Source organism: Corvus cornix, chromosome Z (genome assembly GCF_000738735.6).
Source record: "Corvus cornix cornix isolate S_Up_H32 chromosome Z, ASM73873v5, whole genome shotgun sequence".
NCBI lineage: Eukaryota > Metazoa > Chordata > Aves > Passeriformes > Corvidae > Corvus > Corvus cornix.
The window spans coordinates 24,631,573-24,647,068 of NC_046357.1; the positions used below are offsets into that span (position 1 = coordinate 24,631,573).

Consider the following 15,496-nt stretch of genomic DNA (forward strand, 5'->3'; position numbering starts at 1 on the left):
GCTGATGGCTCTTTGCCTCTCGGTTCGTAGTGAATGGGGAAAGGATTCTCTGATGATATTAAGTGTCTTCCCTCTTTCCCAAGCCCTGTTGTGTGTAGGACATACTCTTCCTCAAGGGCAGCATGATCCAAAGGATAACTTTCTCATGTGTAGGTAAAAAATTAGTGTGTTGTGGGCCACTGAGACAGCAAACTGAGTGCCAGTTATCTGGTACCTTTTAACTGCTGCAGCCATGATGTTATTTTCTTAGTTTTACTATTTTCAGGCAAGTGCTCTGTGCAGTGATTGGGTGCAAGGCAGACAAGCAGATCTTCATGCTTGATATCATTTGTGCATTTTGTCACACTGAGTGATTCATGCCACCACTGTGGTTTCAATTACTTCAAAAACAGTAAAGAAGTCTGTACTTGGAAAATACTGACCGCCCTTTGCAGTAAAATCTTACCTTTATTCCTCAGATCCTTTTCTGTGCATCAGTTTGGTTTATGTGGAAGAGAGCTCTGGGGAAAACATTTTAACCCTGTACTGTCCTGTTGCAGCCTGTTCAGAATTACAGGCTCATGCAGAGGTTGCACTGGGATAATGAGGTGCCTTTGGACATTGCAGGTGAAGTTGCAAAGAGAGAATGTGAGGCTGTAACATCTCGGTGCACATTTGATCACCACTTGTAAGGTTGCAGTGTGTGTTCTGCTGGTTCCAGCAGCAAGCAAGCAGGGAAACCTGTATTACTAAAATGTACAATGAGGACTGTGTGGTTCTTGTGCAGGACTTAGCAAGCACATTTGAAGAGCAGGGATTGTGTTGTCAAGTGGACAGAGCACTTGACAGGAGTCTGAGAATAATGTGTCTTTCTTCAGCCTACACATTGAGTCATTGTGTGATGCCTGGCAAATTGCTTCAACTGTTTCCCCCCACAGGAAATAGAGGACCCTGCTTTACTGTGAGATCTGTAAGAGATAGTGTGATAAATAGTGATTATCATGATACAGTTCTTTGCCAAAGCTGGGATAATCATTGTTAGCAACGGCATTAATTTTAATTTGTTTCCTTAATTGAATGGAGGTTTGACATATGCAGTTTGTGTTTCACTTGGGCAAACTGATCCTTGATGGACTGGTGCAGAGGTTTTGGTGATATCTTTTTACTTGTAAACAGAATTCTTATTTTAATTAAAGATCTTTATTATTTGAAGCCAATTGCCAACAGAGGTTTGCAAATTGCTAAAATAAGATTCAAGTAATTTAAAAATAGGAAGTACTGATGTATCTTTTACATTGTTACAGAAATAGTTGGTGTTCCATCTAATATAACATTTACATCTTATTTTGGAACAGTGTTAGCTGCTGCTGAAAAGATTGTGAAATTGAGAGACAGAAATCAATTTTTTTTTGTGTTTGCATCACATCCTGGTACCAAATGACCAGTGGCTACCCTCCTCTCCTCTGGTCAGAGAAGATTTGGGATTCTGCAGTGAGGTGGTGTCCCACATGTGCCAGTGGCTTCCTCTCTGCTGCTGTGGTTTGTGCAGCAGCTCCTGGATTTCAGGCTGGTGGTCTCTGAGCTACTGCAAAAGAAATATGCACTGATTCTGATTAACTGAAACACAGTTGAAAACTACAATGAACAGGGCCTGTTAGCATGTCTGGATTGTTGATCTGAGTATTTTCCACAGATGCCCAGATGTCCACTGCAGCAATATATAATTGTCCATCTTCTCTTCCTGCCTATGCAGGACATGGCTTAAAAAACATAGGGTTGACCACTGTCTCCAGAGGAACAGACCACCAATTAAATGTTTTGATGACTGATTACACAGAACAGTTGTGTGTACTATGTCTGCTGCAGGAACTTACACTACAAAGGCTCAGCAAATGCTGGTTTGTCCTAGATATGTCCTTCTTGCTGCCTGCCACATGCTCACATAAAAGGCTTTAGAGTGTACCTGAATGGGGCATTCTAAAAGCCATTCCCCTGGATGGATCCCTGCAGCAAGAAAATCTCTTCAGCTTGAATTCTCTTTTTCTTTGCTGTCCTTTTCATTTAGTTTTCAATTCACTTATTTATATTCTCTGTCTCCACTTGTTCTCCCAGGAGATGCCTGACAATAACCTCCTATGCTGTAGATCAGGGGCTTTCTGAAAAAGCACAGGTGAGGAAAATTGAGCAAGATGAGAACTAATTTTAATTAATTCATAAATGTTGCATTATAGAATTATATATATTGTTTTAAGAGTGGAAGCACCTCATAATACCAGAGCTCCAGATTATTAATATTTCCTCTATAGTGGGCCCTAATTAGTTAGTATAGGTTTGACCATTTCTACTCTTGTGCTGTGCTAATGTACGAGGCCTTAAAAGATCACAGCTAGTGGGATCTAAAAAGGCTCTTACAGTCTTTTACATGATTTCCTTAGCAATTCAGTCAAGTTGATAAAAATAGAAATAATAAATGGAGAAGGCTGATGCTGATATTATAGCTTTTATTTGCCATTGCTTTGGTCAGAGGCTTTGCACAAAAATTTGTTCAATGTGAACATGGATTATGGACCAAGAGTGTTACTAAAAACTTCTTGTACATCTCATTATGATTCTTTGGGCAAAACTGGGTTATCTCTGGCTGCTTTTCAGGCTGAAGTGTCTGGAGTTTGCTGTAATGTGTGTTTTGCTGTCAGTATCCCTATAGGACTCATTGCCAGCTGAAGAGAGACAAAAGATGGTGCTCCCACCAAGATCATGCCTTTGCTTCCCTTTACTCTTTTGTCAAGTAACCTGATGAAAAGACCAGCTCTGACAAGCACTGGATAGCTGAGAGTTTTCCCACAATCTGGGAATTAGCTGATCAGGCAGCTATTTGGTCTCTTACTACTTGAGCCTGACACAAATGTGTCATCACACAGGAGAGAAGCTGACATGTAAAATGCTTTCCCGTAGGCAGGGCAGTTTTTTAAAACAGTGGTGCACAGTGGAACAGGAACAGGAAAGGAACAGGCACAGTGATACACATCTGTAACACCAGGAGTCCCCTGGTGTTAAATCAGGCAATTTCATATGAGTACTATGAACCCTCAGTTTCTTCACTAGTTTGTTCAGTAGCTTTCAGTCATCTGTTTTAAGGGGTTTTAAATTCTTGGATTGCCTTGCAACCCTCTGCTTTGGCTAGGAACGCTTATCAGTTGGAACTGAAGGCTTGGATTGGGGTTACAGCATAGTGCTATGGAAAATCCTGGTTATTTCTAACATTAATCCAGCAAAGGATTCATGAAGGTGCTGAGGAATTAAAGTCCTTGTGCTAAGCCATTTAAAAAAACTGGATTTGCAAAGTTTCTGACAGTGTATCCCCAGGGTACAGAAAAATTTCATTGAATAATGCTCTGTAAGCTGCTCTGACTCTTTAACTTGCTATTCCACCAGGTTTCCGTGTGTTTGCCAAGTTACAGGGAGAGGCGCATGGCACAAGATCTGGGGGTATTAAAAGTGTTGTTAAAAATGAATTACTGATTATTTTTCCACTGTCCAAATGGAGCTGGATTACCTTGTCTTTTTTTAAGTAATGACACTAACCTCTGAGATAAACCCCATTTTTTTCTACTAAGTGAAGTTGAATTCTGTTTGGAAAACAAGGTGTTTTGAGGATATTTGTATTATAGAATGGGATACAGTGTAGGATGGGAATGTCTGAGGTGTGTCACAGATGACATTCCTGACTATTTTGTTTGATCTGAAACTGCGTTTCTCAATGGTTAACAGTTCAGAAGCTATTCTCGACACAGAATGTGGCCTCATTGGAGTCACGGTAGCTCTGCTGTGCCCAAATCCATCATACACATTGTGTATTTTGCAGCTCTGGGTCAAACTGTGAAGAGCTGAGATAAGGAATACATTAAGTAGTTCATAGGTGGCGAGACATGAGCCTGCATCATGGTGCAGGTGGAAAGCACTGGCAGCTGATCCAGCCCCTCCATCATGACCTCAGATGAACTCACTTGTGCTGATCATGGTATTTCTCCCAGTAACCCTGCTGAGAGCTGGTGAGAAAGCACTGACCCCTTTGTGAACCTCACAGGCTCCATATGCCAAGGCCTGAATTGCCACCCAGATGCCAGTGAGGTCAAAGAGTCACGGGAAGATGCCGTGCAAAGCATCGTCTGCAAATAAATGTCAGCTTCCACCTCCTTCCTCCTCTCTGGCCCTGACCCGCAGAGATGCTTGTCATCAGGGCAGAGTTTCTGTGTGAGTGTTGCAAGTGAGGCCAGACCCACCTAAATCTGTGCTCTTGCTTGGTGCTCAGGTTAAAATTGGTAGCAGAGGATTTTGATTCTCTCCTGTGTCTCATGCTCTGTGCAATCCTGCACCTGGCAGCTCTCGGCTACACTCTGCTTTTCCAGCTCCACCTTTCCTCCTGCTCTCTATCTGCCTGTAAAGACATTTAAACCAGACTTAGCTTCTGGATGTGTTGCCTCATGCATGCAGAAAAAGACACACACTGTTAGTAAAATTTCTTTGTGTCAGTCTGCTTTTCTCTGTTTTTTTTACTTTTTGTGCAAAAAGAGTGTCTTAGCACAGTGTTATAAGGTTGTGTTAATGAGAACAGCCAGTAGCCCGAAGTAATGCTGAGTGGGTAGTTTGGTGAATTAATGTATGAATTTATACCAGGACAGAAACGCTCTGAAGAAAGGGCCCAGGTCTTCACTGCATTTTTGTTGCATTTGCTTGTTATGGGCTGTGAGTTTTTGTGCAGAACATGTGCTGTCATCTTGAGCAGATTTATACAGATAAACACTTTGATCATGTGTACAGTCAGTGTACTGTTAAGTATGTCTCCTAAAGTGCAAGTTTACAAGTCAATTACCAAAATCTCCTGGTTTAAAACACACTGTAAGCAGGTCAGTGGGCTGAAAACGTGATTTTACAGATCTGAGGGAGAATCTTTTGCTTGGGAGTGGATTGTATTTAAGGAAAACTGTTGTACTCCTTCTCACCCTTTGATCTGTATATGGTGTATCTTTAACCTATGTCTGTCTCTTCTTTTGCATTGTAAAGGGAGTGCCTTCTCAGGGTATTTTGTGCACAGTTAGACCTTGATGTTCTTTTTAGTCCATGTCCTTGGTCTATTAGCTCAGTGCTCTGTGTTATGAACCTCATTCTGGAGTTTGCAAAAGAGTGAAATATACTGAAATACCTCTGTCTTTTCTTTTTCAGGATACAAAGTTTTGAACAGTGCCTCCCCAAGAAGTGTGATGAGAAATGGCTTTAGGAAACAATACCCAGAGAAGTTATTCCATCATCCCCTGCTTCATCTTTGTTGAGGTGAGTGCAGCATTCACCTGCCAAGCCTACATAAAAGGCAGCTCTTCCCTGCAGGAATTAAGTAATTTGTTAGCCATTTTATTTGTAGGAAAGGATGCTTTCTTACTTGACCACATAAATATCCATCTTCATACTTAGTGCCATCAGATCCCCCTGGAAAAGTCCTGCATGAGTTATCCAGATCTTGGGTACAAGCATGCAAGAACAAGGAGAGACACTGTGCACCCGAGACTTCTCGGTCTGGTTTTCTGGCTAGTCCTGTGCTATTTGGCAGGGAATGGGCACTAGCTGCAGGTGTGGGTCAGCAACAGGTGACTGCTCATCTTCCCATCTTTTCTCAGACCTCTCTCCATCTTGGTGCTGCACAGGGACTAAACCTCATTCAAGGAAATTTTTGATCTCACAGTCTGACGGTTCCCGGGCTTGGAAAACAACCCTCAACTCTGATTTCAGTTCAGGTGGAACATAAAATGTAGATAAGGCATGTCTGACCTTTAAGTGTGATGAAGAAGCTTGGCTAGCACGAGGGCTGTGAATTGTCTAGCAGTGAATCTGCAGTTAATGCTCCATGTCTTTGTTAAGGGCAGCTGGTGTGGTGGGTTTTTAAATCATTATTTAACTATTTTATTATTTTAGTCCATACAAATGGCACTCTGTGGTTCTTTTACTTAGCCTAACATTCATAGATTGGCCAACATTCATTATTCAAATCCATGATTGTTCAGCTGGTGCTTATAAGGCTGGGACGGTTTTCCTGGCAAGGGAAGCAACTCTGTGTCTCCAGGGATGATGAAAGCTTCCATCAGATTTAGATGGTAAAAAGGAGATAACTGCCTGTGAATAACCACCTTCAGAGCCACCTATCTGAAGTAGCTTAGATGGAACACTCACTCTTTGGCCCAAGCTATGAGGCAACTTGAGCTCTTCCACAAGTGAAGTGCTAGGAGCTGTCAAAAGACTAATTGTTGTTGTGATGGAGGCAATGGGCCACTGCTTTATTCTAACAGCTAGAGAAAGAAAGGGTAAAAATGGGGGAAAGCAGAAATTAGCTCAGAAAAAACACCCAATGAAAACAATCAGAAATAAGTTGTCTCAAATTTATTGCTTAAACAAGCAGCTCTGAAGATTTTTAGTCCTCTAACGAAATGAATGATGGGCCTGGCTGGCAGCCTGTGACAGTGACATAAATTGTTCCTCCTGTAAACAAGACTGACATGAGGATTTTTTGCTCCATATATGTATATTCCTTGTCCTTTCACATACTTGATTTGCTGATTAAAACACAACATTAAATTAAAATCAGTCAAAACCAGAGAGGTAGTGTCTAAAAAGATGTTCTCTCTGCTACATTTGATAAAAACATGTATGTCTCCCCCTCTTTGTCCACAATATAGGTTTTTAATGTAGCACTACTGGGACTGCAGATTCATAGGCTCATGTCAAGCATTGTAGCATTAAACAACAGGAAATCTAATTTCCTGCTGGGAGTGCAGAAATGATTGATAGTAACCATTCTATCTGAAAAGTCCCTGTAAATCTTAAGGCACACTGGAGGTGGTGTTGTTTTCCCACTGTTGTGCTTTTGAGACTAAAGGAAGTGCTTTTTATTTCAGAGGAGCTGTCCCAGACAGCCAAGCCCTGTGCTGGATTACCTGGGTTAGGACAGACCCTATTTTTGTTGCTTTGAAGCAGCCATGAGAATTGATTAGCAGTGTGACACCTTGCTGCTGCTGTGAAAAGCAGGACAGCTGAAAATAATGTCGCCTGCTCTTCTGACAACGGTTTTCCATGGGAAAACAATCCAGCAGCACCAGGCTAGCTGATCATGATAGGAAAAGAGATGGTCATGAAAAATTATCATAGGCCTGTGCCCTGCTGCCTCCCCCACTGGAGTCTTGTCCCGTGATTAGAAGTTTTGAGATATTTGCTCTTAACGAAATAATGCTGAGACTTGATTGTCACATCAGATGCCCTGCCAGCAGGTGTTTGCTCTGCCCCCTCTGCAGTGTGCCTTCATCAAATTGTGGTGGCACAGGTAAAAATGAGGTGTCACAAGGAGTTTGGACACTTTAAGTACCATCATGCTTCAGTCTGTACAAATATAACACAGTTTCAGCAGTTATTCTAATTTCCATTTTTTCCCCATTTCATTTTCCTCCCAGTGAGCTAACTCATAGCAGCTAGTTATTATGGAACCTGACCTGAAGATGAATGGTTCATTATGGAAACTTAAACCCCGTGCCTGACTCTACAAATTCCTTTTTATGTTCAAAATATGAAAGTTTTAATAATAAAGAGATAACATGTGATGTCTAATCTGAAATGACAGAAATGTTAAATCAACATTTTCGTTCCCTAACTGGAAACACAATGTCACGTTATGAGTGGATATAAAGGCTAACCAGGGAATCATTAAACTAATTTTGAGATAGATAAATTATCAAATCTGAGTCCCTGTCCCAAATAATGCAGGCAGCTTTCTGGATGACTCTTTATTATATTACAAGAGGTGTCATTACAGTCTGTGATTTGTCACCAAATGTCTGTGAAGATTTGGTGTAGTACATTTTGTTAAACACATAAACAATTAACTAGCATGAGCAGGAGACTCAGATTCTCCTTTTCCCTGCCCTCCTTTGCAGACAGCATCCTGAAAGGAGTCTTGAGGAGGCTCTTTCCCAGCCTTGGTTTGTGTTAGACAGATGTTAAATAGTGCAAAGCTCCCCTACCCCACAGCTTCCAGGGCCCTTGGAATCAGTGGTGGACCCAGAGCATGCAGACAGGGCTGTAGAGCTGCTTTTGATATGCCCTGGATCTATCCCAGCAAATGCCAATAGTGCACAGCAGCCTGTGTGAGGATTTGTTGATGGCCAGCACTGATCACTAAAGGGGTCTCATCGATGGTAGACAAGCATGAGAGAAAGTAGGAGAAGCAGCACCTGGGATGACAGGAGGAAAATTCTCACATGTTCTGCCTTTTTCAGTTATGGTGACCTTTGTTTGCTAAAGCTCTTTGTGGAGCGTCTCCCCCCTCCTCACATGCTGGCATGTGTGTGACAGAGCAGTGTCAAAAACATCTGTAACAACGCTTCAGCACAGCTGTTCCATTGTTCTGCTATCGCACTTTGCAAGGTTTGATTCAAGGAGTGCTGTGTCACATCCTTCCATAGAGCATCTGAGTGTGTGCTGGCTGAGGGTGAGGAAAGGTACAGTCACAATTGGCAGACCTGTTTTGTGCATGAAAGTACAGCCAGTTTTCTGCAGGTGAGGAATAAATTGTCAGAACAGCTAATCTCCCTGAGGTCTGCGCAGGGATAGAAGTGGGAGAAGTGCAATGCCTGGCAAATGCCAGCTCTCTTCCTCTGGGACTGGTGAGCTGCCCTGAGGTCTTCATCCAGCACTGGTTTCCGTGCTCTCAGCTCTTGCCCTCTCTTTGTTCGTCTAATTTTGGGGGCCAGCTTTCTAGGAGAAAACTCAAGCTGGGGGGATGTAGGAGAGAGTCCAGTATGGCCTTGAATTTGGTAGGTCAGTGTTGTCCTTGCTTTTGCAGCCTATTTGACGCTTATCATTGGTGACAGGAAGTGCGAGGCGATGTGATAATTGCATTTAGCAAATAGATGTTGGAAGGAAAGTTTCATACTGTGAGTAAACAGCATCCCCACAACTTCACAAGACTTCAGGGGGAAGGCATGGGAGCAACTTTAGAGCCATTGTGTCTGTTTGAATGGTGGTTTTTGAAGAAGCAGTATCCTTTTCTCCCTGCAAATAAAACCCTCAACAACAGTAATGGCTCTCTAGGCAACAAAAGGAGAAATTTGGTCTGGAATTTCTGCTGATGAGGCATTTTCTACTTCCTTTTTCCTTATCCTCACACTGCAAGTCCTGGCCTGAGGGCTTGAGTTGTTTCAGGGTGAGTTGTCTGAGGAGTTCTTTTCAAACGCAGTTACTCTTCAAGGAGTTGGGCACATTCTGAGGTGAGTCTTTGCACGTGAAGACACTAAAATTTTCTGGAACCAGATTTAATTCCATTGTCTTAAATTGATCAAAGAGTTACTGAATACCAAAAGACTTTGATATATGACTGATATATATGCTCATTGTGGATTATTGTAATCCTGACCCTGACAAGGTAGTAGGGGCAGACTCAGATATGTAACACCATTAAAACTTAAAACATTGGACATCTTTAAATTCTAAAATCTGATGATCCCACTTTTTCACACTAAATCCATTATTCTGTCCCCAGGAAAACTTTTGCAGGCAGAGTGGAAACTGTTTGTTCTTGACAACCTGATATATAGAACATTGCAGAGGGCTGAGGATTTTATAAGGAAAAGATCTTCTCCCTTCCCCCAAATGAATAAAATAAAAAAATCTGAAAAATAAAAAGCTCTAGTCCTACATCTATTCTGGTACAAATTTGGATTTGAACTGTAGGTATGCTATAACCACACAGGATTTCTGTTTCTACCGTGGGGTACGTTTTCCTTTATTTTTTGCTATTTACTGTCTGGACAGATTGAATCATCTTCAAATATTAGTTCAAATGTAATTTTAAAAAAAGTTTCAACTTAAAGAAGCACTGAAGGAAAGCATTCTTTTTTCCTTGCCTACATACATTTTCCTGTCAGTACTTCATGTAGTCAAGCCAACAGCTGAACTACCAAGTAGCAGGGGAATTTCTGCAATACTGAAATCATTTGTGTAAGTAAGACAAGTGCCTCTTGAACTTCTGTTTGTCATCAGCATCACAGCAGGCCTTAGGGAGCTATGAAATATCAGTGAATTTAGAACATTCATTACATGTGTGACACTTCTTTTATTATAATTTTTTGGTTAGGTGTCTGAAAACTCAAAAAGTTTTGCACACTTGGCTGGTGCCCTCTAATTTTGAGCAGTATTTGAGGAGTGTGAAATGACCTCTTACATGAGCTGTAGTCCTCAAAGTTACATTTGTAAGGGGCATTGATTGTATGGGAAGTAACTTTTTATTTGTTTATTTAAAAAAAAAAAAAGAGTCACTTCTCTCATAATAAAAGCTTTCTGGTTGCATTAGAGCTTTAATGATATCATTGCTGCATAAAGGACATAGAGACATAAGATTGCAATTTTGGATATTCAAAATACAATGTTTTTGTCAAGGTTCAGCTCTCCTGGAGAATGGAAAAAAAATCCAGTCAGAATATAACATAACCTTTGACTGGAAAAGCATCGCAAGGTGAACTAACTTCCGAACAGTAGCAGCGCTCAGTGCTCTGGTCCTTCCTTCTCCATCCATGCCATGCTTAGCTGTGCTGTGCTGCTCCCCTGGGATGCTGTGAGGACAAAGTGCCCCGAGGGACATGTCATGTGCTGGTGTTGTATAAACTCTCTGTCATTAGATCCCCACTTAGGCCAGCTGCGAGAATTGGTGCTGACAGATGCTGTGCAAATTCAGAGGGGCTCCTCTTGTAGCAGGGTGATGTTTCTGCATAATCCCTGTGCTTCGGTCACTTCTGTTCCTTGGGATTCATTGTTTCTAATTTTATTCACTCAGCATATATCTATCTGTTTATCCTTGTTGCTCTTTCTAAAAATCTCTTTATGTTCCCCATTTGCCAGTCGTTCCTCAGCATTTGCTTTCTTTGTCTGTCCTCCACATACCTCCTTTGTTCCAGGTGACTGGATAGCTCCATATTGTAAAATTGGCTTGATCTCAGTGAATAGGTGTCTCTTGAACATTGGATTAGTTTTGTTGGATTGCTAAGTAGCTTTCATATTACCTGACTATAAAAAAATCCTTCTAAGTGCTTCACAATTAGGCGGAGAGCACAGAAAACTCTTGGCCAAAATAGGCACTGTGAAATAAATCTGATTACTATTTGATTCTCCTTAGCTTCTTGAGGACCTCTTAAAATTAACATTAAGGGGCTGCCATGAGAGATTAGGTGCTTTACTGAATTTTTCTTTAAAACATAAATGAAAGAAGGATTGTATTCCTGCTTGCAGATGCGTGAAGCACTTTTTTCATCCTTCCCTTTATCCTGGAAATTTCCTATTGCAAATAATCCATTTGACAACCTGAATAACATCTTAGGGTTTCCACCAATGAATCTGGTAGACTTTTCAAGGACAGGATTAAAGGTACCAAAAGTTCTTTGTCTTTAATTAAAAAAATGCATTTGGTAATAGAGCAAAATGCTGTGAACATATTGCTTTACCTTTTTACACTGTGCCTTGAAACTAGCCAACACTTTAGAGAACTACTGTATTTTATAACATGTTGGTCTGTTAATCAGATTTCTGAGAGAAGGAATTGTGCGGGGGTTTTTTTATTACTCATCTGTTAGGGAGATTGGATTTGCTTTGGTTCTGAAGAAGAAATGCATTTTTCCCATTTGTTAGTTAAAAAAAACCCCCATAGCTTTAGTAGACTTTTTCTGGACAAACTAGTAATTCGAAAGTTTGTTTAAAGCTTTGGGAAAATGGGTCACGAACCAGGCACTGTTCATGCAGGTGTTCTGTATGTGCAGAAGTCTGCAGGTCATATCTGAAGCCTTCTAAGCTGGAAGGTATTTCCAGTAATGACTGAGCAGCTTTAACTAGGCTTGAAATAGATAGCAATAACAGATAGCAATGTCCAGTGAGAATACACAGGACACAACATGTAACATGGGCAGCTATCTCCCTGTGGTAGCAGAGTGATACTACTCGTCAAAATTACTGCCCAATTTTTCCCTCCTTTCTTTTCAGAAGTATACTTAGGTTTTTGTTGCATGGATATTGCTGTAGAGCCCTTAATGTGTTAATTTTTGTTCGTTTGACTACTTCAAAAACCTAAGGGATTTTCATGTTTTCTTTCCCAAGCACACAATGTTGAGCTATTTATTTGCTCAGATACAAGAAAATTTGGAGATCAATGAAGTGCAGTGCACCTATCAATTTATTGACTGCTCTGTGATAGTTGCACCATTTCTTCTGGTGTGCATCTGTGAATAAACTTTTTGTTTTGTTTCGTTTTCGTCTGTAGGAATATCCCTGCATTTGCATAAGTTACATGAAGTTCTAAAAAGAGTGGAAAGGAATGAATAGGGACTCACAAATGCAGTCTAAGTAACCTGAAGTACAACAGTCAAGCCTTTCCAGAACTGATCAGTAGGAAAGACATGGAAAATGTAGGAGCAAAGGAAGATGCTTAAAGCATAATTTGAAATATCAAATCCATCCCAACTTTTTGACATTGGCTTTGACATCAGGAGAATTTTTAAAAGTGGAATAGGTCTTTTTAAGCATCGTGTCCAGTTTCATCAGGACTTGATTCCTGTTTCCTGACCAGCCACTCCAGACATTGAAAGGGAGGGGTTTGTTTTAGCAGTGTTTCAAGGGCGAAGTCATTAACATCAGCCATATGGCAAAAAGTGTTTCAGTGGTTTAGCTTTGAAAGAATATTGACATTTTCTGCTCTCTAGAAATTCCAACTGAGTTTTAATGACAGGTTTAGGAATCGGTCTGCCGAGTCTTGTGCATCCTGTACAAACTTAAGGTACGGCATCAACCCAGAGCTCCAAGCTTCTGGCAACATTTGGGTGCCTTTAGGTGGGTAGCAAATAGCTTCTAAATTGTTAGATCTTCTCTCTCTAAAGCACAAATGGATAATGCAGTTGCCAGTATCATGAAATAAATAAATCTATTATGAATGCAGCAGAATGTGGCAACAAAAAAAAATAAAACATATCTTTCTGGAGAAATTATACTTTATGTTTCTGTATTTCTAACTCTTTAGGCCAGTGCACCTCAGGTTTCATGATCTATTCTGTAATAGATGTAAAAAAAAAAAAAAAGTAAGAGAATCCTGAGGCCTTCTGAAGGGACATCTGATGCTTCTTCTGAGTCCATTCCCACATCCCAGCATTTTCGCAATAAACAATTCTTCTCGAATATGTTTCCTCCACTGATGTATTTCACCAGGAATTTCTGTGAGGTGTCGGATATAGTGCAAGTAGTTTGCAGATCCTGTTCCTAAAGTCAGGTCACATGTTTTTTACGCAGGTGGGTTTGCATGTGTCATGTATTTTGTCACAACTGTGGCAGCAGCTCAGTGGAGCTGTCGGAGAGACTGTATGAAAATGGATCAATACAGAGGTGTTCGCAGGAAATGCGGGAGGCAGTAGGAATTGATGCTTTGAGAGTTGTTGCATCTTGTGCACATGATGCTAAAGGGACACTCAGGTCTTGACATATATGAAATTATTACTCATAATGGTTGTGTGCTTACAACAGTGATGACAGATTGACCCTCCATTTTTGGGTTCATGAGTCTTCATGGATTATCTTTCAGCTTGATTCCATGCCTAAAATATTATTTCTGATTCAGAAGTTCAGGCAAGGTTAAGATTTAGGATATCTCTATAAATTCACAATGATAAATTATGTTAGGTCTTCCTGGTAAACTCCAGTTTTAAGTTAAAGAATCATGAGTTAAGATGCATCTGCATCTTGAAACAGATTTAAGGTCAAGATTTCTGTTGCAGATAGATTTTTAGAAATGGTTGTTAGGTGCATGGTTGATCAATATCTTACTGAGAACATAGTCGATTTTTAAAGAGTTATTTCACAGCTCAAGAAATCAAATGGTTGTTCATAATGGTGTGTAACTCTTACTTTTGAGTGACGTGTTTACAGCACCCACTGGGATTAAGATCTTCATCAGACTACACATCCTTAGAGTCCCATGGCTGGCTGTGATCTCTACCAGCAGAGATTCTGCTTAATTGCAGAGGGTCAGTGCAAAGAGCCCAAAAGATTAAAACATTCTCCAAAACCTGCTATGCACTTCTTTCTGTTATCATTTCCTTTATAGCCTAAACACAGGTGCAGATGAATGGAAGAAACCATGTAACAGAATGGGTTTAAAGTGCATTTGAATAATTTGTTAACTTTTCATAGTTCTAGGGCATTATTAACTTTCTATGATTCTAGAGTAATTATTTATGAGGCCTACAAAAAATATGCTGCACTAAGATTAAAGCAACTTGGAAATAATTATGCAGTTATTGCTGGAGTTGCTGTCAGTTTTATCATGACTTCAGTAAAGTGAATTCTATAACTTGAAGGATAGCTACACTTGGTCATATAATGGTCAACTTATTCCTGTGTTTCCTTCTCCCACCTATTAAATGCTGCATGTCTGTCCCCAAAATCAATAATCTATTGTTCGTCGCAACTTCTGGAGTTTGGACTTGGCATACCTGGCAGGAGCTCTAATAATAATACTAATCCTGTATCAATACTTGTTACATATTTTACTAAAGCACAGAAATGTAGTGTGTGATCATTATGTGCAGATGTACAACATTATTGCATTAATACCACCTTTATTTAGTTTACACTAAAGAGACTACTCGGTTTCTCAAAACTCTTTGTGAGCTTTGCATGCTTCATGGAGAAAATGAGGTTAGAGAGGCTTAAAAATAGTTTGTGGTACTTTTTCACAGTGGAACTACTGATTGCATTTCCATTTGATTTCCTCAAAGTGCTAGTCTCAAACTAACACTGCACTTTTTATAAAATTATAGCAAAAAAAATCTGTACATGCTCTGCATAAATGTAGTCTAGTTTCTTATTAGAAATATAAGATTCCAGTTATAGGGAATGAATTAACTTTTCAAATAGATTGGATAGCAGATTGTACTTTTATTAGTTTTATAGTTGTGCTAATATTTGACTTGCTGCTAACTAGGTCAGCAGTCCTCAGTGATCTTTATGATCTTATTTAAACCAGCCAAAGCAAAAATCAGTTCAGCTCTGTTACAGTGGTGGGGAACATACTGAAACTCTCAAACTGATCAAATTGTGGGAAGAGAGGTGGTTTATACAGTGCTAGTATCGTGTGAATAAATACCAGGGTTGGTTTAACATGTTGAGTTTCAGGCTTTTTAATTCTTATTGAAAACTCTTTGTGTAGAAAGGAGTAAAGCAGTTTGGGACTTGGAAAAAACTCAAACTAGATGTGATCTGAATGAAGAAAGGCAGCCAGGGTCAACCAAGTGAGTAATAAACCCAAGTTTTTACTCCTTTGAGCTAAAAAGAAAGGTCACAGACCCATAAAATGATTTAGGTGGGAAAGGTTCTCTGCAGGTCTCTAGGCATAACGTGGCTCAGAACAGCAGCAGCTGGGTGAAATTCCTTTGGGCCTTGTCCAGAGTTTTCC

At 40.3% G+C, this 15,496-nt stretch overlaps 2 protein-coding genes across 3 annotated transcripts in view; both read left to right on the top strand.

The window, feature by feature from the left end:
• Nucleotides 1-15,496, top strand: part of LOC109146432 — a 1,056,471-nt gene that overhangs the window by 221,768 nt on the left and 819,207 nt on the right. The gene's annotated exons all lie outside the window — the stretch shown is intronic.
• The window catches only part of PLPPR1 (phospholipid phosphatase related 1), a 115,620-nt gene that overhangs the window by 49,836 nt on the left and 50,288 nt on the right, over nt 1-15,496 (top strand). The window contains exons 1-2 of one of the 2 annotated variants that reach the window (XM_010413126.4): nt 2,131-2,149; nt 5,200-5,307. In XM_010413126.4, coding sequence (XP_010411428.1) covers nt 5,245-5,307 — 63 coding nt within the window. In that variant the 5' untranslated portion in view covers nt 2,131-2,149; nt 5,200-5,244. Of the gene's footprint in view, nt 1-2,130; nt 2,150-5,199; nt 5,308-15,496 lie in introns of those variants that run through there. The other variant, XM_039566866.1, reaches the window with a different exon arrangement.